This window comes from Cervus elaphus, chromosome 5 (genome assembly GCF_910594005.1).
Source record: "Cervus elaphus chromosome 5, mCerEla1.1, whole genome shotgun sequence".
In the NCBI taxonomy this organism is placed as follows: domain Eukaryota; kingdom Metazoa; phylum Chordata; class Mammalia; order Artiodactyla; family Cervidae; genus Cervus; species Cervus elaphus.
Genome location: NC_057819.1, coordinates 11,046,047 through 11,072,477, shown reverse-complemented (window position 1 = coordinate 11,072,477; position 26,431 = coordinate 11,046,047). Strand labels below are relative to the sequence as shown.

The window sequence follows — 26,431 nt, the reverse complement described above, 5'->3', positions numbered from 1 at the left end:
ATTCAGGTAACCCAACTTTCCCCAGGATAATCATGAAGCCTAAACTTGGGAACTGGCACCTACAAACTCTGGTGTGGAGGCTATGGGCCTGGCTTCTAGAAGCCTGAACGGGGAGTGGTCCAAATATTCTGACACAAACAGGTATGTTGTCAGGGGGGAAAAAATACACCACATTTCCATGGAAAACCAGAACAGGATCACAATCAAAGAGATGAATCCTAAAATAACTGCATGAACAGAGAAAACCAATCAAACATTACCAGACTAAGGGTGCCTTAAGAATAAGGACTGTGTTCACCGCCTCCTGTCCTACCACCCCAGTACCTGGTGGCCCAACAGGATTTAGAAGAAATGTACTTGGGGGCCAAAGTGTCCCTTAATGCCACAAACAGGCATTAAATTTTTCCCACAGTTAAGGAGCTGTGGCTGGGGCTGGACAAGTACAAACAAGCACTCTGGGCGTCGAGAGATGATGGGACAGGTGACATCCTAGAGGCGGAGGGGCCGGTCACCTGCAGTGAACCACCACGGGCCCTGCGTCCACAATGCTCTCCTGCTTGTGGTGAACCTCCTCCAGGAAGTCCAGCACGCCCCCTGGGTCACTGGGCACTCCGTGGTCCGGCCAGGTCCGAAAGTGGTATTGCCAGACCGTTCTCTCCGTATTCCCCTGGAGTAGAGCCAAGAAAAACCAGAAAAGAATTAAATAAATCAAGGGGCTGAGGCATTGTCCAGGTCCCATCTTTCCCAGACCCGCCATGAGCCGGGGGGGCCAGGGCGGCACTGCCCCCTCACGCTCCGTTCACAGGTCCCCTCCATGAGTTCCCCAGATCTCTCCTCCTCCTGGGTCTGGCTGAGCAATCCTGGAGGCTGGAACCCCTTGCCTCTGTCCGAAGAAGCAAGATGTCTCGTACGGCAGTTTGTTCTTGAGGAAACGACAACCGGCATCCGTGTCTGCACCGTCAGCCAGTGGCAGGCGAGGTCCCTGTTCCCCCTCCTCCAAGAGCAGCTCCGCGTGGGAGACAACGGAGTCCTCTGTGACCTGGGGGCTCTCCTCCCACCACCTGGGAAAGCCCTCCAGACATCTGCTCGTCTCTGTCTTTTTGTACCTGGCCCTCCTCCCCTCCTGCAACATGCACTTTTATTCTAATTATTTCAACTTCCATTTTGGTGCAGAGCGGGTAAGACAGGCTCTGCAATCAGGTGGGTAGATTCAGGCCCCAACCCCAGCATTCACACTCACTGTGACCCCTGGACATCTCTAAGCCTCAAACCCCTCATGTGCTGATGGGCATAAGACTCTCTCTACCACAATTATCACAAGACCAGTTAAACACAGAGCCACTGCAAAGCAGACAGGAAGAGACTCGGCACACTGGCGCTCTTCTGAGGACTGACAAGAATAAAGATCAACAAGGGTACCGAGATTACAAAAAACCAAAAAAGCATCGTGCTCTGGGTCCTCCCAATTAGGTCACTATTTGTCACTGCATCTTCTTCCTACGTTATCTGGAGACTACATAAGCTAAGTAACATTTTTAAAGGGGATTTTGAAAAAAAGAGAGAATAACCAGGCCAGAATCCACCACCAGTGACCTTCAGAACATCCAAAGAATCTGAACCACAGTCAAGATCTTTTCTTGAATTATGTGCATTTTGTTTGCTGAGTCATGAAAAAGGATTTTTCTGGAGGTCACCAGTGAGCTAAAACTCAGGGGGTTCCCAGGGTCACAGAAAGGACAGGGAATGAGAAAGACCCAGCCGCCCTGAGCGTCCTTGTTCCTCCTCCTATACAAATGGCCGCTGAGGTCTCTGGTCCCACTCCTCCTTCTTAAATGAGATCATGTGATAGCACTTTAAAAAAAAAAATGGAACATGCTATACAAAAAGCAGATAATCCGTGACCAACAATTCTGGAGAAATGATCAGTCTCATGCTAGCACCTCCATCCAAAAGTGCAAACCACAAACCCAAACACCAGCGTTTCCTGTACCTGATACTCCTAAATCTCTGCTAACAAGATGGATGGTTTACCAAAAAAAAAAAAAAAAAAAACCTGAGGAAAAATCCACCTGCTGCTGAGAAACACCTGATAACAAGAAGACGGGTAGTTTATCACTACAGCTGAAGAAAAACCTATCTGAAATCTTTGTCCAATGTCCTCTAAATCTCTCTCTCTCATTTCTGCTTGACAGCGACATTCTTCCCACTTCCCCACACAGTCACACAATCAATTGAACCTCCACCCTCTCCCTGCCAACAACAGAACTGCACATCAGAGGTTCCGACATCTCACCCTGGACCACAGTCGCCGAGGCTCCCGGCTCACTCAGGTCCCCAGACCACCTCATGGAACTTACCAGGGGACAGTCCCTCCCCCATCCTCCGCCCGCCTCCTCCCGCCCCGGCTGCCCAGCTGGGACTCCGCGCACTCTCTCCATCATAGATCTGTACTCCCCCCACCCTCTCTCCACCCACTGCTGAGGAACCCCAGCACCTTAGGTGGGTGTGACAGCGGGTGTCTGCTCGATGGCATAGGGACCTGTATCGTGGCTTCTCATGGCTACGTGACTGCAATTCCTCGAGGACAAAGGCTGTTTCGTTCACCTCTGTGTCCCCAGAGGCCCTTGAATAAGTAAGCCCCTCTCACCATGAAATCATGACGAATCCAAATCATGCTGGATGCAAAGTCAGTCACCCCAGATGTATAAGTATGGGTGACTCCCTTTGCTGTCCACCTGAAACTATCACAACATTGCTGATCATCTATACTTCAATATAACATAAAAAGTTAAAAAAAAAAACAACATAGTCATCCCAGGGACAAACCTGAACTGCGTACAATTAGAAGCTGACACGTGGAATATGGGCACTAAAACAGGCCTCAGGGCCTTTGTACTTGCTGCCCTTTTTGCTTGGAACTCTCCTCTGCCGAGCCTCAGATGCTGCTCCACCTTCAGGTCTCAGCTTGCGTGGCACCCCCTCAAAGAGGTCCTCCCTGCTTACTCCATTTCATTCTCTAACACACCACACCGTGGCTTTCATAGCCCCGGCATAACTGGAAAGCTTGGTTGGTTATTTACTCCTTAACCTCCCACCTCCCCAGGCTCTGTGGGGGAAGGGACCGTGCAGGTCTGGGGTGCCAGGTACCAGCCAAGTACCGTGCAGCTTCCCAGGTGGCTCAGATGGTGAAGAATCTGCCTGCAACGCAGGAGACCTGGGTTCGATCCCTGGGTCAGGAAGATCTCCTGGAGAAGGGAATGGCAACCCACCCCAGTATTCTTGCCTGGTGAATTCCAAGGGCAGAGGACCCTGGCGGGCTAGAGTCACAAAGAGTGGGACACAACTGAGTGACTAACACAATGACAACAGAACAAGTACCTCGCTGGTACCCGGCACACAAAGGGTGTCCATAAATGGATGTTGTTCAGTGAGTGAGCGAATGCCTGAAGGTATGCAGACAGGAGTGACCGCACGCCCCGGGATGAGCACACCCCATGTGCAGTTAGCAGAGTCTCTAAAGTACGACAGTATACTTACTTGTCCAACCTTCGAGAGTTTAAGTTCTCTTAAGGTATAGTCGTGAGCAGCGCTTTCCTTGACGTTCCTAACACGCATGACTCCATATTCTTTTAGTGCATACTCGTCAGGCCAGTATTTGACACATTTACTCTGGAAGGGGTCCGAGAAAAGACAGTTAATCTCTGTGAACTCTGACATGAAAGCCTCAACCAGAAGAAGAGCAACATTCAAGTGTTGACTACTAACATGGAAAAGGGCCTGCCTGGTGTCTAACTGTTGGATTTTCAAAGAAAAGGAAAGAAGAGTTCAAACTAGAGAAGCAGATGCAGGGAGAACCAGGGAGAAGTGGGAAGAGAAAACCAGTGTCGCAGAATGGTTCATCTAAGTCATGGGTCTGAGGAGAGTCAGTGCTTGTTTATTTCTCTAAAGAACCAAGGAGGGATTTCCCTGACGATCCAGTGGCTGAGACTCCATGCTCCCAATGCAGGGGACCCGGGTTCGATCCCTGGTAAGGGAACTGGATCCCACATGCCACAATTGACCGTTTGCATGCCTCAACCAAAGATCCTGCATGCCACAGCCAAGACCCAGCAGAGCCAAATAAATATTTTTTAAGAAAGGACTTGAACTTATCTTTTCAAAAAAGAACTAAAGAGCAGAGAGTGGGGGACTACAGGGTGTGCAGGTTCCTGTCTGGCAACCGCTGAGCGCTGAATTCCAGAGATCTGCCAGTCACTCTGCAGGGAAGACAGGCAGGGGCTCTGGAGGTGGATGGGCTGCCCAACGAGCCAGACTGTCTGGTTCATTTCCGCGCCCGTGTAGGAGGCCTCCGCGCCTTATCTAACCCAAGTGTGAACAACTCCAGCATGCAAAGGCAGCTGATGGAGTTTGGAAGCAGCTGCTTTTTCTATATCCAGATCCACGTGATACCTGCTGCACACGTCACCCTCACTTAACCGGGCGCCTGGGAACGCTGAGCCTGCAATAGCTACTGGCTTCGGATTGGATAAATATGGCACCAGGGGAGTCAGTCTCGCTGCCAAAGGGGAAGATACTTTGTTCAATAAGACATGAGTCCGCAGAGATCTGGTGATGTGTCCTGGGCAGAGAATGTTTTGGTGTCTTGCTTTTTTCCCCAGGAGCAGTCACCCACACCACTCACTTTCCACAGCCCCCAAGACACAACTACCAGCAAGAGAAATCTACCTTGTACATTAGGAAGATAGAGCAATTCACTGTTAAAAAATAAGAAATCAGAGAATAGCTGCAGACACCCCCCCAGTCAATGATTAATCGAAAGGAAACAGAATATGGTAGGAGGAAAGATCAACAGAAGATTTAATGGATAGCACTACTTTTTTGCTTGACATGCTTTATGTGGCCTTTTATTTATTATTCTGAATTTGGCTTTCCCTCCAGTATTTTGTAGATCCAAGTACCTCTTTGACAGATTTGATACAATTTTTATTATCCCCAAATGAATACTTTGACTATTAAATGTATGCAATGCTGTCACTGGTCAATCAATTCTGAGGACTGCTGGTCACCCAAGAGAACACAAATCACAACTCCTAACACTGTAGCTGACTCTACACATCTGTGAATGACTGCACCCTCCTCCCAGTTTCCCAAACTCTGATGTAAACCTTGGCAAACAAATTCTAAAACGTGAGCCCTGATACTTTAGCTTTTAAATTAAAAGCCCAGGAATCCAGAGTCTGGTTTTTCTTCTGTGCACTGGCGGGGGGTGGGGGTGGGGAGGAGGAATACCAAGCAAACACAAGTTATTGGAGAGACATGTGGGGAACCAAGAGTGCATCACGCCCTCTGCTCCAGCTACAGAGTGAAGAGGGAGAATGGGAACACAGGCGCAGGCCGGGAGAAGGAGGTAAGGAGTGGGGCAGGGTGACTGGTCCCAACGTCTGTCTGTTCTAGGAGCTTCTGGCAGCTCTTCTGAGAAGGACCAATCCTGATGCCTCTGAAGTAACCCGAGAACCCTCTCTCCCCAGCCCCCAGGTCGGCCTCCTACAACTGCAACCAGAGAATGAGAATGGGCAGCCTCCTATAACTGCAACCAGGCAACTGGCAGGACGGAGGGCTCGGTTTCCTTTCCACACTCAGAGCAGGTGATCCTCCCCTCAAGCAGAAATTATAAAAATGTTTGAACTTGTCCATTAATCCAAGAACATCTAATGCTACTGTGGGCGGCGGCTAGAGGAAGCCTTTGTTTCACCACGACCAGATCTGGCTCCAAAGGTATTCAGACGTGTTAACAACTAGCAGTACAACAACAAAAATCTTATATGGGAATTCCTTGGTGGTCCCCTGGTCAGACTCCATGCTTCCACTGAGGAGGGCCGCGTTTTGATCCCTGCCCAGGAAACTAGGTGTAGAAAACTATACCAGATTTCTTCCACTCCCCTTTTTCCAGAGGGTCAGTTAGAATAAGCTTAATACGTTTATTCAGTTCTTAACATGATCAACCCGACACGTCCAATACTTCAAAAAAGTATAGTGTGTAGTATACCTTTCCTCTCTCCACTTCTTTTGTTGTCATGACAATCACCCGGGAGTTCTCCTGGAACACCATCCGCCAGAAGTCATTCACCGTGTTCTGCAGGCAGCCTTGGGTGGCGATGTAACTCTTCTTGGGCTTTGAGTTGTTGCATTTGGTTTCAAATTCAGGCTAGAGATTGAAGAAGAAAACAAACTCAAATGTTTGAAATTGTTTTCAGGCCAGGTGGAAGGATTTAAAATACAAAAACTAGCTAGCAATACATAGTCAGAAAACACCGTGAAAGCAGTTTACCATGATAATGTTTGCGTTGATGTAATCCGAAACGGGCTCGTTGGGATCACCATCATGGAGGACGACCCTGGTGTGATCGACTAGAAGAAGAACAGACCACGGTCACAATGGTACTCAGACCCCTTCAGGACAAATCAGGTCAAATCAGCTCATCCTCAGGGAGTCCCGGTTTTATTCATTTCATGATAAAATGGCATTAAAAACTAAATCCAACATGAGCATGATAATCTGAATATGATGCCCCAAAATGCTTTCCTTAAGGAGTATAAGGTAGCAATGCTAATTCCCAGGTTTTAATAGTATATTGTTGATATAGAGGATATTATCATCGGGAGAAGCTGGGGAAAACAAAGGTACACGGGAACCCTCTACATATTTTGTAACTTCTTGTGAGTCTAAAATTATTTCAAAACAAAAGGTTTTTTGCTTTCTTGTCATTGTTGTTGTTTTTTAAAGGAAAAGTATAGGTAAATGACGTATGTCTGAGATTTGCTTCACAATAAATCAGGGAAAGAAGAGACATGTACCAGAATACAGATAAATTGGGACTTCCCTGGTGGTCCAGTGGCTAAGACTCCATGTTCCCAATGCAGGGGGCCCAGGTTCAATCCCTGGTCAGGGAGCTAGATCCCACATGCCACAACTAAGAGGTTGTATGCTGCAACTAAAGATCCCATGTGCTGCAATTAAGACCTGTCACAGCCAAAATAAATAAATAATTAGGAAAAAAAAAGAATAGAAATGAATCAAGATTGGGCACAAGCTGACAATTGGTGGAGCTGGGGGCTAGGCATGTGTGGGTTGTGTATATTATTTTGTCTACTTTCAAATATACTTTAAACTTTCTGTAATAAAAAGGATTCTTAAAAAATGAAGTAGAATTAAATACAGTATCCAGACAACAAGATTCTGACAATAGTATCCACTGACCAAATTCTGTATAAAAGTACGTTACTGATACAAAAATCTGAGTGTGCTTCCTAAGCAACACATTTTACACTGGGAATTAGTAATAAAGTCATATGTCTTAACACTATTCTTTTGTTTCAGATTGCCCATCTTTAAAGTATATGATGCTAATCAGGAGAAACATCTGATTAGGATTTTTATGGGAGGAAAGGACAGTAATATTCTGTTTAGTACTGCATACCACTGTTCCTGTCATCTTTCCCTACACGCTCAGCACCATTCAGACCTCCTGAGCAGAAATGAAAACTTAAGACGTAAAGAGGATAATGCTTCCCCAAGGTCATTAGGACCATGCTGTGGTTCAGAATGATTCCCTGCAAATTCCTCTTTTTCTCTCCTCGATATTAGAAGAGCCTCCACTGTCTCCCATCCTTACTTACACACGTCTATATGGATATGATATTCATATACACCATGTATGTGCCCATATGAACACAGAAAGAGGAAGACTACGCCACACACACACACACACACACACACACACACACACACACACACACACACACACACACACACACACGGGATGGGTTTACGGGATGCTCCCCAATAAACTTAATAATAAAGTTTTTGGACATTGAAATGTATATATATTGGGTGGGTCAAAAAGTTCATTTGGGTTCTTCTGTATGCTCACAATGTGGGAAACCCAAACAAACTTTCTGGCCAATCCAATTATAGATACTGCTGCTGCTGCTGCTAAGTCACTTCAGTCGTGTCCGACTCTGTGTGATCCCATAGACGGCAGCCCACCAGGCTCCCCCATTCCTGGGATTCTCCAGGCAAGGACACTGGAGTGGGTTGCCATTTCCTTCTCCAATATTATAGATACAAACAAGGCTTATTAAATACATTATACACACTCTGCTATCAAGCTGCACATCTGATTTAATTTTTTTTTCTTTTTCTCTTTTTTTTTTTGGATAAAGAATATAAATCAAGAGAAGTTCTAAATGTTTCTTCCTGGCCCACTCTGGAGACCCCACATTAGAGCCTGGAGCTAAGAGTAGTGACTCTGGGGGCTCCAGTACCAGTTTTTCCACACAGACCCAAGAGCCAGGGACTACAGAGCAAGGGCACAAGCCTGGGACCCCTGAGGCTGATGGTGAGACCCTGGGAGAGAGCAAGCCTTGACATGATCTCTCCCGGGCAGTCTAAATTAACAAAAGGAACCAACCACACTCTAATTTCACTCTGTAAGAAGCAGCATCACAGGAACTCGATGAACGAGGCCATCCGTCTCCACCACAGCTGACTACTTTGGAAACTACTCACAATTAAAAGAAGCTAAGGCCTTGGATCTGCTGAAAAAGCACATGCCCCACCTCCCCAGAGAAGTGACAGAGACACTGGGGATAAAAACCTCCAAGAGTGGCTGTTATGGAGATTGGTACTTACAGGGCAGGATGTTCTTATATCTATTTTTGTTTTTATTTTCTTGCCTCTGACCCTCTTTTCGGCTATAGAGAAGTTTACACTCCTGTTGTTGTAGTGTCTGTAGAGAAACAAAAGTAAATATTATTATGCGTCAAAAGCTTCCCAAAAAAAGCCTGACTGAGCGGTTCTGCTTTAGGGGATTTATCCCAGGAAATGTTCAAGAGTCGTGGGCAACAGCTATAAGAATGCTCACCTTAATGCTACATCAAGAGGGGCAGAGACACTGAAAGAGCTGCCGAAATAAACACTTTCATTCATTCAAACAAAGGATGTTCTACAGACATTTAAGAGCTATCCTAGGAGAATATCTAATGCCTTGGAAAGATGATCAGAGTGAGTATTAACTAAAAAGAAGGTCAAATTTTCCAAACAGTGCCTTACATAAGCCCTTATGTCTGTGTGCACCTATGTATGTAAGAAATGGCAGACGTCTGTACACCAATAAAGTATGGGGCTTTTTTATTTTCAGCAGTAAGATTATGTTTTGTTTTGCTCATTTTTTGCCTAAATTTTCTACAATAAATATTTATAAGAAGAGAAACTTTGGGAATTTCCTGTCAGTCCAGTGGTTAGGACTCCTCGCTCTCACTGCTGAGGGCCTGGGTTCATTCCCTGGTCAGGGAGCTAAGACCAGATCCCCCAAGCCGTCCGGTGTGCCCCCACCCTGAATAAAGAGCAACTTTTAAAAATAAGTTATTAAGAATGAAAGCCAGTGAACGTTGGTATATAGTGCTCAAATAGGAGATGTGATCCGTGTTCTTGAGGACTTTGCAATCTGCCTACTTTAACCATTGATGAATTCAGAGCAAGCTGCAAGTCAGTTCTCAAATCTGGATTCTGGTGGACGCTAAAAGTGGTTTACTGTGGTCGTGCAATCTTTGTTAGCAAAGCTTTCCAGTCCTCCTGTGCCCCAAACCTACATCAGTGCCCTGGGCAGCCAAGCCTGCATCTGCACAGACACCCGCTCCCCTGTTCTCTGAGGGGAGGGGGCGCCCCTCCGTCTCCCCAGAGAGAGATGGAGGAGGAGAACGCTCAGGCCCCTGAAGCGAGTGGTCAGGAAGGACACCTCTGCAGGGAAAGGAGGTGGGGAACAGAACCAGGGAAAGAAGAGCCTAAACAAAGCAGGCAGCCACAGCGGGGCTGGCCCCAGGGAAGACGGGATGTCATAAGGAAGTGGAGAGGAAGACCAGCTGTAGAAAGAGACAGGAAGGTGGAACAGCCAGGCTGAATGAAGCATTTTCAAGAAGCATTTTCAGAATCACCAAAAGTGCCTCTTCAAGGAACCAATGGTTTCAGACAAGCCTCGTTTGAATAGGAAATCACAAATGGGCAAATCAAGAAAGTGAAAGGCAGACTAAAAAGGAAAAAAAAAAAGTGTTACATACTAAAAATATATTTATATATGCCAAAATGATGATCCCTTAAGAGATTTCTCTACAAGGGAAGGCAGAGCCAGTATTTCGTAACACAGTGGCCCTATTATATATCCATTTCATTTATCTGCATTTCACAGACAGCTTTGAAAGTCAAGAGTTTAAATTGCTATTTGACTCTAGGTTTCAAAATGCAATAATTCGGCCTTGACACACAGCTCAAAACCAAAATGTTTAGCCAGCTGAAACCTGGACAGAAATAAAATACAACATACACAGAAGTCTGACAATCAAATGGTCACTCAAAATTCTTCAGTGAGTTCACATACAGTAATTAGAGCCATCTGCATTCTCGGAGCTGGCATATCCTCTGATACTGCTGTTAGGAAGAAAGTTCGATCTTGATTTTTAGACAGTAAGGTGAGGTTCAAACCCTATGAACTGAATCAATCACTCAAACATTAGCCAAGTGAAGAGAAACAACATCAACAAAAGCTACATGCTAGGAAATAACTAGGGGCTTGATTCAAAACAAACTTGACAGGAAAGCATTCAAGTGCTCGCTTATGGAACAAACTTCAAGTGACGCTTCACTTGTGGAGGGCACACTGCCAGAGCAAGCTCTAGAAAAGGCAAATCTCATCCATCCCTCCCTGTTTAATCACCTTCAATTTCTCCCCCTGCCTTCGAAACGAGTGCAAGCTTCTCAGAACAACTCAGGAGACCTTCTCTTCTCTGAGTGGATGGAGGCCTGCCTCTAACCTCAGCTTCCGGTCACTATCCTGACAGTCCTTCAGTGTCCTCCGGTATAAAGCAGGGTGAACCCTAATTACCTACCCCACAGAGTTGGTATAAGAGTTAAGGTGCACTGTCTACACTCCAGCCACACCAAGTGTCTTGAACCCACCATATTTCTTCGGGCCTTCCTGTTCTTGTTCATGGCCTCTGCCTAGAATTCCTTTTCTCTGCCTTGAGTACCTCTGAATGTTACTTTTCGGTTATTCATTAGGACCCACCTCAAATGCCACCTCCTCTGGGAAGCTCTCCTGGCCTACTCAGCTCCCCTGACCTATTCCTGCGTCTCGAGATATCCGCACACGGCCTGAAGCATCGCCCTCCATTAGTGCTCCTGTCACACTGAATACCCGCTACGTCCTCACAACCTGTCTCTTCTATTAGAGAGCATGGACCACCCCTGTTTGCCTGTAACCAGCTCAGCATCCAGCACAAAGCAGGCCCTCAAAATCTATCTGTTGGATGGACAAATAAATACAGGAGGGGGGTTGAGGGGGGAGACAGACACACCACGGACCATCACTGGTGATGGCCGTGAACTGCAGGCCCCACACTCAGCATCCCATGCTGACACTGTTGACTTGGCCTTCAACATAAAGAAAAGCCACTGGAGGCAAAATATGAGATCAGCACTTCCCAATCTTTAGTCATCTGAAAAGCATATTTAAGGGAAGTCCCTGACGGTCTAGTAGTTAGGACTCCAAGCTTTCATTGCCGAGGGTGCTGATTCAATCCCTGCTCAAGGAACTAAGATCCCACAAGCTGCACAGCACAGCCAAAAACAAAAAGATAAATGAAAACAAAGAAAGGAAAGCATCTTCAAGATGCTGTCTCATCTCAGCACACTGCCTATTATATCAGTTGTTTTCTTAAACTAACCTCCACTTTTTCCCCTTCAGAAGATGTATTTCAAAAGAAAACTGCATATTACTAGCACATAAGAAAACCAGTATCACTTGCCATATGAAGGTAACCAGAAGAAGGAACATAATAAAAATGAAATACTGTCAAATCCTACCTAGATATTATAGCATGCCTGAAAGTGAAAGTTGCCTAGTGGTGTCCGACTCTTTACCGTCTATGGAATTCTCCAGGCCAGAATACTGGAGTGGGTAGCCTATCCCTTCTCCAGGAGATCTTCCTGACCCAGGAATCGAACTGGGGTCTCCTGCATTGCAGGCGGATTCTTTACCAACTGAGCTACCAGGGAAGCCCTGGTATAGCTGAGGCTTTATTTTAAAAAAAAAAAAAAAGGCATACTGGCCAGTGTTAAGAAATAGATGTCGCTGCTGTCCAGTCACTAAGTCATGTCTGACTCTCCTGCGAACCCATGGACTGCAGCCTGCCAGGCTCCTCGGTTCGTGGGATTTCCCAGGCAAGGATACTGGAGCCACTTCTTTCTCCAGGGGACCTTCTGACCCAGAGATCGAACCTGCATCTCCTGCACTGGCAGGCAGACTCTTCACCACTGAGTCGCCAGGGAAGCCGAGAGGTAGACGTTAGAGGCGTATTAAAACTGCACGGGCCTTCTCCTGAGCCACGACAAAGGAAACGGAGAAGGGTTAAAGAGAAAAAAAAGGAGAAAACCTTCTTCATTCACTAATTCAATCTTACTGCAACGGGGCGCCGAAAATCACCTCACACACCAAGAACACTTTGCTAGAATAATCCAGACTTCCAGGCCAAGGAAAGCCTCACCAATACCCAGTGTGTGCCGGCTGGACCAACTACTCGGCTCAGCCTCTGGCTTCCTTCATCCTGCATTAAGTTGCCAACCGTCTCTTCCACGCGGATATGAGGTTTAAACAGAACACAAGCTGAGACAGTTTGGGCCCTGGAGTCTTCCAGAAACAACAGGCCCAGGGGCCCTGTGTCCCTGGCTTTGCCGGGTGCTGACTGCCGGCGGCTGGCAGCTGTCATGGATTAGAACTGAGTGTGTCTCCCACTCCAGCCCTGCTCTCTCCTCAGATCCCATCAGCCCATTCTCAGCTATGCCTGGGGCCCACTTGCCTGAACACAATTCATTTCTCACACTGGACGGCTGCCATCCCTCTAGAGTGAGGCTGAAAATAAAAAGAACTCAGAAGTTGTGAGTTTCTGTGCTCTGCCAGCAGAGGCTCCCTGACTTCACCTGAGATTATCTCCCACCTGCTAAGGGGTGCTTCCTCCCCGGCACCAGGCTGGTGGAAGAGGCAGGGGAATATCCCACAAGCCCTGCCCCCAGGAGGTTACAATCCATTCCAAGCTGATCTTCCATGAACTCCCTCTCAGCCACCCCCAAGGTCACCAAAAGCTGTGAATGACCTGCAGCTGACTGTCACCGTTTCTGTCCCCACCATCCACTGGGCCAGGCAGGATGTCAGTGATAAGGCATGGGACAGGCGGCTAAAAGGATAGTACAAAACTAGAGAGAAGCCCGTGTGCAACCAACAATGACAAAAACATGACTATAAAGCTGCGGCACAGGCTGCAAGATACCCCATTCTCCTGAGCAATACAACCAAAAGGTTTGCACCCAAGGATGAAACCTCCAAAAGGACCAGAGGCTAGCTACAGTCACCTGATTACATGAGCCAAAGCTGATCAACAAAGGGATTATATCAAATGGTTAAGCTTTATAAAAGCCATGAAGAGAAAGATAATCCCCTGATCCACACTATACATTAGGAGTGCCCAGCAGCACACCCAGTGTGGACAAAACAGGTGTTCACTGGGCAGCACCATCCCTAACATGTATGGCTGTTGAACATCCATGCTCCCCACACCTGGACCCCTGCCAGTCTCCAGCCCAAAAGCCAGTAGCAGCATCCCCAGGGTCTGTGATGATCGAAAGAGACCCCCCGAAACACTCCCTCACAGACTTCCAAAGCCCTCTGATTAAAGACCACTGAAACTGGCTCTTGAACAGAATGTCATGAATGCAAGTGGAAAAATAGGATCAAAGAAAGACAGACACACAATAAATGAATGGGCAGAGCCAGGCAGCCCCATGAGCCAGGACATGACCTGAGAACCATTTGTCCTCACTGCTCTGAGCAACCGGGACTAATTGCTAAGGGGGAAAAAAATAATGCCATTAACCATTAGGGGCAGACCAAGTTGTACAGTTACTTATTTTTTGGCTGCACTGAGCCTTTGCTGCGGCGTGCAGGCTTTCTCCGCTTCTAGAGCACACGGAATCAGCAGTTCTGACGCACGACTCTCTAGTCGTGGCACACAGGCTTCTCTAGTTGCAGCACATGGGCTTAGTTGCTACATGGCATGTGGGATCGCAGTTCCCTGACCAGGGATCAAACCTGCGTCCCCTGCACTGAAAGGAGGATTCTTAACCACTGGACCACCAGGGAAGTCCCAGCAGTTACTTTATTTTTTAAAAACAAAGCTACCAGGGGAGGAAACAAGGTTAACAAAGTATTGCTAAATGTTAAGGCTGAGTGTTGCAAAAAAGAAGGTTCATCATGGTATTTTCTCAACTTCAGGGTGTGCGAAAACTTCAATAATAAAAGAAGGTTTTTATAAATTGTAAAAAAGAAAAATAGAAATGTAAAAGTTGCTATTAACTCTCCCACTACCTATGCATGGCTGGCCTCCTGAAGGAGAGAGAGAAGGCTGAGAAGGGCTGCTCAGCTGATGGCCTCTCTGATTTGGGGCCACGAATAATAAGACAGTGGTAACCATGTGGGCAGGCTCCACGCAGGCCTTCTTCCCTGTCTGAATGAACTTCTGTTTACCTTTGGTGTCTGCCCTCTGCAAAGAGGAACACTGGAATTCTCACTCTGCCCTCTTTAGTGCAAACTCTGTGATGTTACCAGGCGCCACTAGCAGGTGAAAGCCCCCACTTCCAGATGCTATGCTGCCCAGCCTTTTACCACTTCCTCACGGTGGAGTCTGAGCGGTTAGTCCCGAATGAGTCCACGGCAACCTCGAGAAATGAAGGGGCTGATGGAGCCTCTCATGGTCACAGAAGGTCCACACTGATGGACAAGCACTTACAAAGCACCATGAACAGACAAAACCAACCTGAGAGCTGGTTCCTTTCCAGGTGTATGTTGTAAGTCAAGTCATCGCCTGCCTCCAACAAGGTGAAGAGTAAGTGGAAAAACACATTTAGAAGACACGGTCCCCAGAGGAGAACGGGATCTGACAGAGGAAACAGCTGCACACAGCACAAGACAAATCCATCATTAATAATCTGTCATTCGGTGTGTAATGAATTAGGTGGCGTGGAACTTTGGGAGTGAGATTCATGAAAATGAAGGGACGGTGGTTTCTGGGAGGAGCTGAGGCTTGAGGCAGGTGAGGGGTGAGGCAGAGACAGAGGAGTGCAAGGAAGAAGAGAAGACATCCCAGCAAGGGAGGGATGCGAGCAAAGGTGGCTAAGAGGCCAGAGCAAGTGGCCTCAGAGTTGGGGGCAAGGAAGACGGTCAGAGTGCAGAAGCTGAGCTGTCAGTGGAGGGGAATGAGGTCAGGCGGGGAGGTGGGCTTTGCGAACTGGGCACGAGATTGTCAACAGTTGATCAGCACAGCGCAACAGACTTGGAGTCAGTTCTGCAAGTTCAAACCACAGCCAACTGTTTGCCCACCACATCCTTGGGAACAGTTTTTGCCCTTTCTCCCGAATGCTTGTCTTCAGAATTAAAATATTATGCCTCTGGTGGGACATCAGGAGCCACTGCAGGTTTGTGAGCGGAAGAGTAACAGGAGAAATGCTGGGAGCAGATGAGCACGAAGGGTGAATGGAAGGGCAGAGGTCAAGAGTAAAAGAGCAGCTGGTGTTCTGTGGGGAGATGAGCACCTACAGCCCTGGCATCAGGTGAGACTCCCGTTTCGGCCGCTGCCCGCCTGGGTGGTCCTGGGGAGTTGCCCTGATTGCAGAGCGTCCAGGGACACAAGATCTACCTCCCTCACAAGATCTGGGGACATAAGGAGATGACTTCCTTAGCCTGCAGCGCAGCACCAAACAGACCATAAATGCTGGCTTGCTTCCTTCCTTCCTTCCTCTAAAAACAGAAAGACAACTAGGAAAGGAAAATGAACCGGACCTGGTGCATGACAATGAGAGAAAGAGGAAAAAGACCAGTTAAGGGATGCTCCGAGGATTCCAGCATACAGGGTCAGAGAATATACAGGACAACCAACAGAGACAGAGACGTAAAAACGGATAGTTGGTTTGAAGATGAAAATAAAATAACAGGTCTGGTTGTGAATGCTTAAATCTGAAGAGACACGAAAGCCAAGAAGTGTGGAAGGCACAAATCAAAAGGTAAAACCAGAGACTGGATGCCACTTAGGGGTAATCGGACTGGGATGAAAATGGACATGTTCTCAATGAAGAGCAATTTTAAAGCCAGAAGAGCAGAGGGCCCAGGCCACGTCTTGGAGAACCAGCAGAGTTAACTGGTCAGAAAAGAGAGCAGTGAACAGCAAGAAGGGCACACGGGATGGGAGGAAGGAATACACCAGGCACATGCTGCTATCAGAGAAATGAGAAGATGGTGGGAGAGGCTGGACAGCTGTCTCAAGACCAGCTCACGGGAGGAAAAAGGCCAGAGAAAAGACTATTTTTTTAATCACAATTAAGAAAGTCTTTGGTGGGACCTCCCTGGTGGTCCAATGGTTAAGAATCTGCCTTCCAAAGTGGGGGACATGGGTTCAATCCCTGGCTGGGAAACTAAGATCCCAGTTCCCATGTGCTACAAAGCAACCAAGCCTGCGTGTTGCAACTGGAGAGCCTATGCACCGCACTACTGAGCCCATGTGCCGCAATGAAGACCAAACACAGCCCCCCAAAAAAGAAAGAAGGCAAGCCACTGGTGTCTTCTGAAAGTGTTACTTTAATGTACCAGGGACTGTCACATTCCAAGGTTAAGGAAGAAAGGGGCTAAGAAGAAATGGAGGCCACAACATAGGCCCCCTGGATGGAGAAGACAGAAGGACAACCACAGGTGTAGAAAGCACCAAGGATGTTCAAAAGCAGAGGGGAAGGTTAAGCAGAGATGTGAAAGTACCTGGAAGTACCTTAGGTTCTTCAATTCTCTGTAAAGACGTCAGGCAGCTCCAGCAAATGAAAACATTCCTAAAGAGAAAAACCTGACACTGAAGAGGCGCAGAACAAAAGCAGGAGGGGAGGGAAGTTGAAAGAGAAAGAGTTCAAAAGAAACAAAGGAATTTCTCCAGAATGAAGCTTGTGGAATAGACCCTCCTAGCCACTGTGATGCTCTGCCGGCAGGAAGGTAGCAGCTGCGAGCTCGGGCCTGGATGGAAAACCCTGATGACAGCTTCAAGGCTGCCATCCTAGGGCATTTAAGCACGAGGCTGGAGCCCTGGTTGGGGGCTGTTGTTCAACGTGGGTTTGCTTAGTCACCAAGCGGAAGATTTTCGCTAGAGATCACCAGCAAGAATCATTATTCGAAGCACAGCTTTGAGGTGCAGTTAAAAGTCTTGTCTCCATAAAAACCTAACCACCTCCAAGGAGAATTTATAGCTCCCCTGAGCGGATGTAATCACTTTAAAGAAATCAAACCGGACTGTGGGTTTGAAGATAGGCACGAGCTCCTTCTGGAGACACGCTGGCTGGCAGAGTTGCTGGCAGAATCCAGGACATCTGTGTGGCTGTCAGCGAACTGCCTGCAATGCCCATGCAAACGGAGAACAGCTTCAGACCACAACAGGGAAGAGAGGTTTGTGTAAAACAGAAGGAGGATGGGCCTTGAAAAAAATCCAAAATACTGAAGAAAACAAGCTTTAAAGTGCTTTGGAAAACAGAACCCCAGTGAATAAGGTGTTGTGTCGGGTTTATCTGTGTGTATCTTTTTTTTTAATCAAAAAGTTCATAACTGAAATCTTTCTGAAATTCATTACTGCAATCCTGAATGACATCGTTTTAAGCAAGTGTGGAGAGGGGTTGCAGGGACTACAATGTGGATTCGCCAAGCCTCAAACAGGGACCCCAAAAGAAAAGTGCATGAGAATAAAGAGGGACATGTCAAAGCAAAGCCTGGAACATTCCTCCATACTTTTTAAGCATCAGAGAGCTGCTCCCTATTGAATATAAGCAAAGGGTCTGAAGCCAACACAAGTCTCTCTTGCTACTGAAAACAGCTCCCACTTGACACAATGCAGAAACAAACGCTGCGCCTACTGTTTGCCAGGTGCTCTGCCGGATTCTGGGGCCACAGTGAGCAAACCAGAGAGGACCGTCTGTCCGTGCTGGGCCCACAGACTCACCTGGGCTATTTTCTTAGATAATATGCACACAGTAGACATAGAACAGCAGGGCTGAAGTGTATCTATTTGTTCACCAACAGTTTCATTTGAACAAAACCATAACGCATAATGGGCTTCCCAGGTGGTGCTAGTGGTAAAGAACCCACCTACCAATGCAGGATTCATGCTTTTGAGCTGTTGTGTTGGAGAAGACTCCAGAGTCCCTTGGACTGCAAGGAGATCCAACCAGTCCATCCTAAAGGAGATCATTCCTGAATATTCATCGGAAGGACTGATGCTGAAGCTGAAACTCCAATACTTTGACCATCTGATGCGAAGAACTGACTCATTGGAAAAGACCCTGATGCTGGGAAAGATTGAAGGCGGGAGGAGAACAGGGGCAACAGAGGATGAGATGGTTGGATGGCACCACTGACTCGATGGAAATGAGTTTGAACAAGCTCCAGGAGTTGGTGATGGACAGGGAAGCCTGGCGTGCTGCAGTCCATGGGGTCACAAAGAGTCGGACATGACTGAGCAACTAAACTGAACTGAACCAATGAAGGAGATGTGAGAGATGCAGGTTTGATCCCTGGGTCAGGAAGATCCTCTGGAGGAGGAAATGGCAACCCACTCCAGTATTCTTGCCTGGAGAATCCCATGGACAGAGGAGCCTGGTGGGCTACAGTCCATGAGGTCACAAAGAGTCGGACACGACTGAAGCAACGTAGCACGCTCGCTCTCACACATGATGCACAAGGGGGTAAATTCACTTTTCAGGTCACTTGCACATCACAGGGATAAAACTGCAGGACCATAACCTGCCTGTTCATTTATTTAATGTCAGTCTCACTTCATCAAATCTAGAAATATTGTTCACCTCTTTGCAGTCATGAAAAGAGATATGCAAGAGATACAAGATGTTTACAGAAAAGGGCAATCTCATTTTACCACAGTTAAAAAAAAAGGTAGGGGAGAAAGAAAAAAAGATGGAGAAGCTACAGGGACAAAAATCAAAGCTTGGGTTTCAACATTTTGATCACACCACATGACCTAGAAGAAAACCGTCAATCTGAACTTATTTCAGGAACAAAGGAGGAAAGAACCAAAGAGTTTCAGAAGAGACTTTGTATATTTTAAGATGCGTCAAAATTGGAAGTAATTTGTAAGTGTCTTCTGGGGAGAAATAGCTGAAAGAACACGCAGAGTTTTACAGAAAATCAGAAGCCTGGCAAACAGACAAACAAAATGTACCTATCAGGGCTAAATTCTCAATGGCACTGCAATTGAGAGCTCTGGTTGACTTTGAAGACCACAGAACACACAGTAAGAAGGAAGTGATCCCAAATTTATCACCATCTGGGAAAAAACTAAGGTACAACCACTAAAATAATAATGCCTTGCTGTTGGATCAAGCTTTACCTTCAGAGGACTTAGATTTTAATGAGTCTCTACTTCCACAGACCTGAATTCTTCTATAATGGTTCGCTCTGTTCCCAGCCTTATCCCCCTGGCCCCAACTTTAAAGGGCAATTTTTTAAAAAAATTGACAGGATTTAAGAAGCAGGTACATAAGAGATCTAGAAAGCAGGCCACCAGCTGTTTGGATCTAGCTTCAGCTTAGATGAAACGATAATGCCCTGACTGAGTGCCTGACAAGTCATCACCCCAGCCTGACCTCTGAAGAGGATATAGGAGAGTTCAGACATGATCTTGTTTCTCTCCCATTTCCCCCGAAAGACAACTCAGTTCTCCCTCATTTTGTTGTTAATAATGTATAAAAGATGAACTGAATTTGAGATGTCACGGAGTAAAACCATCAGGTGAGCATTTAGAGTCAATCTTCTTTCCATGATCAGAAAAGTCAGGTTAGGTACTTTCCTTCTAAGTTCTCACCCTGACCCTACCAATGGGATCATGAGAAACTCCCTACTGCCACAAGCGGCAGGAAGGACTTAGTTTCTTTAAGCATTGCCTAAGTGAACTTAACAAATCCACCACTGCACCAGATACCCAACTGGCTGCTATAATTTTTAAAAAGTTCATAGTCACTTTATAGTTTCCCTGGTGGCTTAGTGGTAAGAATGCAACTGCCAATATAGGAGACACAAGAGACACAGGTTTGACCCCGAATCAGGAAGACCCCCTGGAGAAAGAAATGGCAACCCACTCCAGTATTCTTACCTGGAAAATCCCACGGACAGAGGAGCCTGGTGGGGTACAGTCCATGGGGTTGAAAAGAGTCAGACACGACTGAGAGACTAAGCAGGCACACGCGGTCAAATTTCATAGGAAAAGTGGTTGATGCAAATGACTGCCCCAGTTATTTTATTTTATTTTATTTTTTAATCCCCACCTCCCCTGCCCCAGTTATTTTAAAGTGTAACATAAAAATGTGTCCAGATTACAAAATAATTCACTATTTACTTCTTATAATTATTTCTCATATTTACCAAAAAGGTTTGATATTTTTAAATTTAATTAAAAACAGTACTTTTCAGACTTTAAATATGCTAACGAAAATCAGGCAGGATAGATAATAAAGATTTAAGATGAGTAGGGAGTTTCCTGGGGGACTACGCTTAGGTTTCAGTGCTTTCACTGCTGTGGCCCAGTTCAATCCCTGATCAGGGAACTGAGATTTAGCAAGCCATGTGGCACGGCCAAAAAAGAACAAAGATGAGTAACAACCATCACTTTTTTGTTGTTGTTAACACAGAATACAAAAAAAAAAAAAAGTTAATATTAACAATAATCGGCGAAAATAGAGAAACAAGCATGCACAAGGCTATCCATTGTATCTTCTTTCATTTGGAAACTATCCACAGGCTTATCAATAAGCTGAATAAACTATGGTACACCCCCACAATGGAGCATTATGCAATAAAAATGAATGAAGACTGTAGACACTATTGTGGGGTGGAACTCCAATGTGACAAAAAGACAAAGCTGGAAAAAACAAGTGTATAAAATGATGCTACTATTTATCCGTGAAAGGACAGGTTATGAAATTACAGATACATATTTGCTTATGCTTTTTGAAAGGCAATGATAAGCTACAATTTTTTTTAAAGGGCTATAAATATAAGGAGGAAAAGTTGAGAATAGAAGGTAGACTTCTTTGAATGTATTTTTTTATATCTGACTTTAGAATCAAAGGTAATATTTTATATAATTACAAATAAAATTTTATAGAGAAAAATTTCTGAAATTCAAATATAAAATGAAACAACCTAACTGTATATCCAGTTAGAAAATAACCATATAGAGAAGAACTATTACAAATGAATTGACTCTCTTTCTCTGAAGGAACTACCCTAAGGATTAAAAAATAAAAACTAGGAAAACAAACTGTTTTCAGTAATCATATTATTGCAGGTAGTGGAAGTCTTATAATTCTGAGACCTAAATTTGAATTGGAAGTTTCATCTGGACTCGTAAGTTATTTCAAGAAAATAACTTTTTCTAGCTCCACCCATTGAGAAGGCAATAACCAACCTTATAGCAATAAGCACTTCTGGCTCCTGGACTATAGTCTCTAAATACCACTTCCCAAGAAAGGAAGGAAGAGAAGGAAGGGAAAGAAGGAAGCAAAGAGAGAAGCTAACTCACTCCTTGGAGAAATGACTGATTCCAGTTCTGACATGGGAAATGTATTACCTGTAACAACTTATTAAACCAGAAAGTAAGGCATCTATCAAAAACTACTAGAGTTGTACAGGAAGGAGTAGAAGCCACTTGCAGAAGCTCGCAGTGGCCAAAGCTAAAACAATTTGAGCAACAGAAATGATAATGAATGCTGTAAACAGACGCACACTGAATGTGTTAAAAATTCATGAGTAGGGCTCCCCTGGTAATCCAGTGGTTAAGAATGCGCTTTCCAACGCAGTGGACACCAGTTCAATCCCTGGTCTGGGAGGACCTCATATGCTGCAGAGCAATTAGGCCCATATGCCCAGAACTACTAAGCCCCCAGCCTGTGAGCCACAACTACTGAAGTCTGTGCACCTAGAGCCCGTCTCCACTGCAAAAGAAGCCACTACACTGAGAAGCCTGTGTACCACAACTAGAGAGTAGCCTCTGCTTGTCACAACTAGAGAAAGACCATGCACAGCAGTGTAAGACCCCAGCACAGACATAAAGAAATAAATTTTTAAAATTAAAATGTAAAAAAAAAAAATTAAAATGTAAGGTACCAATGCAAAAATAAAGTAAAAATAAAGAAGTACAAAACGTTTTTAAAAATCCATGAGCACATATTGATAAAGATTTCTTTGGAGAAAGCTATTTTGAAAACTACTTAGTAAAAAGCAAAAGAATCAAACATTTATCTTGTCTTTGGTGACGAGCGCCTCCTGACACACCAACATATATGCAGTCCTGCCGAAGAAAAACTGGACCTGACAAAGCTTCTAGATAGACCAACCTACAAAAAATACAGGGGACTTCCCTGGCGGTCAGGTGGTTAAGACTCCATGCTCCCAATGCAGGGTACATGGGTTGGATCCCTGGTTGGGAAACGAAGATCCCACATGCCATGCAGCACAGCCAAGAAAGAAAGAAGCGGGGATGAGGGTGCTAGCCTGTTCTTAGAGCCTCCCACATGAGAACATCAAGAGACTTAGGATTTTAAAACAGAGATCCAGGGGGAACTTATTTGAAAAATGATCCAACAACAACAACAAGAGACAACTAGTACAATGAGAACAATGACTACTATTTGATGAATCTTCATTATAAGTGGAGTGGAGTGTAAAAAGACTGGCCAGATAACAATAATTGTTAATGTGGGGTGACAGGTATATACTGCTACAATCAGATGATTCTCTCTGCATTTGTATATATTTGAAATTTTACATAATAAAAAGTTTTTTTAAAAAATAGGTTTTTCATTCAAACTCTGATGTAAGATTTCTGAAATTTCTGTACTTATCCATCTCTCAACTCAAAGCTCCTTAAAGACAAAACCCTGTCCATCTTGTTCACCAGGGTGTCCTTGGTGACTAACCCAGTGCTGCTATAAAGGAATAAACACGAGGTCAAGTTCCTGGTCAGGAACACTGAGCAAAGACCATCACTGTTGTATTCCGTACCCACCCTCAGTGCTGCAATTCAATCAATATTCATGGTACAGAAAGTTTGACAATTTACTTAGCCTCTCTGAGCCTGAAGGCTCCTCCCTCATCTGTAAAATGGAAATAATATCTCGCCAAGGTGATCTGACATATGGTGGTTAAAAGGACTCCAGGTGGCCATTTACTCGTTCATTCATTTCACAAATATTCATGAATCCTAAAGTCCTACAAAAAGTATGGAATGATCATTCCCATAAACAGAATAGCAATAATATAATAACAAATATTAGCTAAATGTAAATACTCATTCAACAAACATTTATGGAGCTTCTGCTGGTTACTAGGCATGCTGTTTAAAGGTAACTATGAAGGTAGATAAAGCACACACACACACAAAATTGTTTTTAAGGACGTTTTCTGTCAAAGGGATGACAAGGGCGAGAACAAGGTTACCATGGTGACATATTTCACTGCAACAGGAACACAGCCCACTCCCACTGTGGACATCCTCCTACCCAAGCTGGTTTCAGGGAAGAAATCAGTTAATCTCTGAAAAGGTACAATCTTCCAGATTATACCTGATAAAAAGTATAAGCTCCCAGATTAAAGCCACCTTGAGCTAACTGTCTTTTACTTATTTGCTGCAGGAAAGCTATATATTCTTCCTAAAGATCCTACCCAATGCTGGAAATCTTCCAAAGAATTAGGTACTTTTGTGTTTCTGGGATTTTGCCAGCGGTCCAGACCAAAAGAGCCAAATCCATGAGCCAAATGGCTCATTCATTTAATATTAACTGCCAACTCCTTTCTCCTAGAACATAACGCCAACTCTTTTGAAAAAGCCCCCTCAGCAACTTGCTCCATGTCAATCAACGACCAAATTAAGAAGAGCTGCAGATCCAAGTCAGTCTTTGAGATCCAATCCCAAGCACAAGACTAACTTCCCTTCCATTAATAGGATTTAATAAATCATGCAAAAAATTTTTTTTCATAACTTACCTCAAATTCTTCCCAAAAGCCTTGTTTGACTTTATCTGTGGTCTCAGCTAATTTGCTTAGTTCTCGAACCCGACTTTCTATTTCAGCAGCATTGATACGAGTTGTGTTGAGGGGCTAATCAAATTCAGCAGTCAGTGCAAAATGAAGAAAGTATTGCAGAAAAAGGTGTCAATGCAAAAAAAAAAAAAAGACTTCTATGTTGGCATTCATAAAAGCAAGGACAGGAAGTTCACAGTATTCACAATAAAAGTTTTCAAATAGAGTTTCACTTTCCTTTCTGTTCAGTCAGGAAATACCTCTTTCTTGAATCTCCACATACTTTACTCTGCTGGTATAAATTTGAACCTATTTTTCTTTATAAGTAGACCACATGTTAGAGATGATGTCATTTGCCACTAAGTAATGAGTGAGTTTTAAAATAGCAATAACTCCCAAGTGAAAAGCAATGATCACTTAAAGATAACCAAAGCTGGATTTACAATGAAAACTTTATCAAAACTTTGCTGTAAAACTCCATAAGGCCTTTTGAATTATATATGGAGACAGTCATGAAAATGATGTAATGTCTAGAATTCGTTTACAAATACTAAGGAAGAAGGTAGTGAGTGGACTAATAGATGAAACGAGACTTGATGAGTTGATATAATTGAAGCTGGGTGATGGGTACGTGGAGGTTTATGACACTATTCTACTTCCATCTGGAATATTTTATGTTAGGACTTCTTTAATTGTATAAGGAGGTGGAGTTTAGCTTTCCAATATGCTTACCTGCTTGAGTTGTAGTACTGTGCCCAATGTTTCTACCATAGGATTCTTCTTGTAATGCTCCACGAGGTCTGTCAAAGAGTCAAACCGTTCTCCTCCACCAACATCATATTTCAGTTCCTTTCATGACAAAAAAAAAAAATTACACTCATGACCTTTATGTTAAATGACTGCTTTTCCCAACTCAAGTACAGAAACTAACTCTCCCCCGACTTCTTGGTAGCCTTGAAAATCAATAGCTTCATAACCGCAGTAGCTGGGAAAACAAAGCAGCTTAGCACAACTGGAGTAGACAAGATGAAACTGGAACGCTGTCCAGACCAAGCCCCAGAGAATTATCACTATTTGTTTTTTTTTTTTTTTTGAATTTTTTTTTGAATTTTTTTTGAATTATCACTATTTGATCTGTTTAGCAGCTCCCTGTTTTCGGAGCTTGTCTTTGAACCTGACTTAGAGCCTATTTAGCCCTGCCTTCAGGGGATCTCCCCAAAACAATCAGCAGCAACTGTTTAATATCACAGCTGCCTAAGGCAGCAATACCAGTCAGTGCTTTATAAGAGACTGAGCAAAAACTTAAAAGGAAAATCCAGGCAACTTCCATAGCGGGCTCTGAAAACCTCCAACATACTCTTGAGAATCCAGAAGGACATGTGCATGTGCAGGGCTATGTGAAGTTCAGGAAAGATCCAAAAAGGCTCTAATCTTTATTTCTGGCTGATTCTGAGGTTGTGTGCAAGCACGAAGTGAAGGCTAAGGCTGAGTTTTAAGGTACCAGAACACTAAAGGCAGACATGCCCCAACACACACACACACACACACACACACACACACACACACATTTCTGGCTGATTCTGAGGTTGTGTGCAAGCACGAAGTGAAGGCTAAGGCTGAGTTTTAAGGTACCAGAACACTAAAGGCAGACATGCCCCAACACACACACACACACACACACACACACACATTTCTGGCTGATTCTGAGGTTGTGTGCAAGCACGAAGTGAAGGCTAAGGCTGAGTTTTAAGGTACCAGAACACTAAAGGCAGACATGCCCCAACACACACACACACACAGACACACACACACACACAGACACACACACACACACACACACACAGAGCCATGCTGGCAAAGTCTGGGAGATTTAATGTTCCAAAAAGGCTCTAATCTTTATTTCTGGCTGATTCTGAGGTTGTGTGCAAGCACGAAGTGAAGGCTAAGGCTGAGTTTTAAGGTACCAGAACACTAAAGGCAGACATGCCCCAACACACACACACACACACACACACACACACAGAGCCATGCTGGCAAAGTCTGGGAGATTTAATGTTTCAATGCTGGCAAAGTCTGGGAGATTTAATGTTTCAAGGCATTTAAGGCTCTGTCCAACCAGCAAGTGATCACTATGCAAACCAAGCAGAGACATCAGTGGCCACACATGACAAAGAATACAGGAAAGTCAATAAACACACAAACAGCAACAACTACAG

General features: G+C 44.9%; 1 protein-coding gene across 4 annotated transcripts in view; it reads right to left on the bottom strand.

The window, feature by feature from the left end:
- Positions 1 to 26,431, bottom strand: part of PTPN11 (protein tyrosine phosphatase non-receptor type 11) — a 65,238-nt gene that overhangs the window by 11,950 nt on the left and 26,857 nt on the right. For 2 of the 4 annotated variants that reach the window (XM_043901673.1, XM_043901674.1), the window contains exons 5-11: positions 24,948 to 25,064; positions 24,180 to 24,293; positions 8,693 to 8,789; positions 6,329 to 6,408; positions 6,047 to 6,205; positions 3,538 to 3,669; positions 513 to 679 (exon numbers count right to left, since the gene is read on the bottom strand). In XM_043901673.1, the coding sequence (XP_043757608.1) occupies positions 513 to 679; positions 3,538 to 3,669; positions 6,047 to 6,205; positions 6,329 to 6,408; positions 8,693 to 8,789; positions 24,180 to 24,293; positions 24,948 to 25,064 (866 nt within the window). The remainder of the gene's footprint in view (positions 1 to 512; positions 680 to 3,537; positions 3,670 to 6,046; positions 6,206 to 6,328; positions 6,409 to 8,692; positions 8,790 to 24,179; positions 24,294 to 24,947; positions 25,065 to 26,431) is intronic. The other 2 variants (XM_043901676.1, XM_043901675.1) reach the window with 1 other exon arrangement.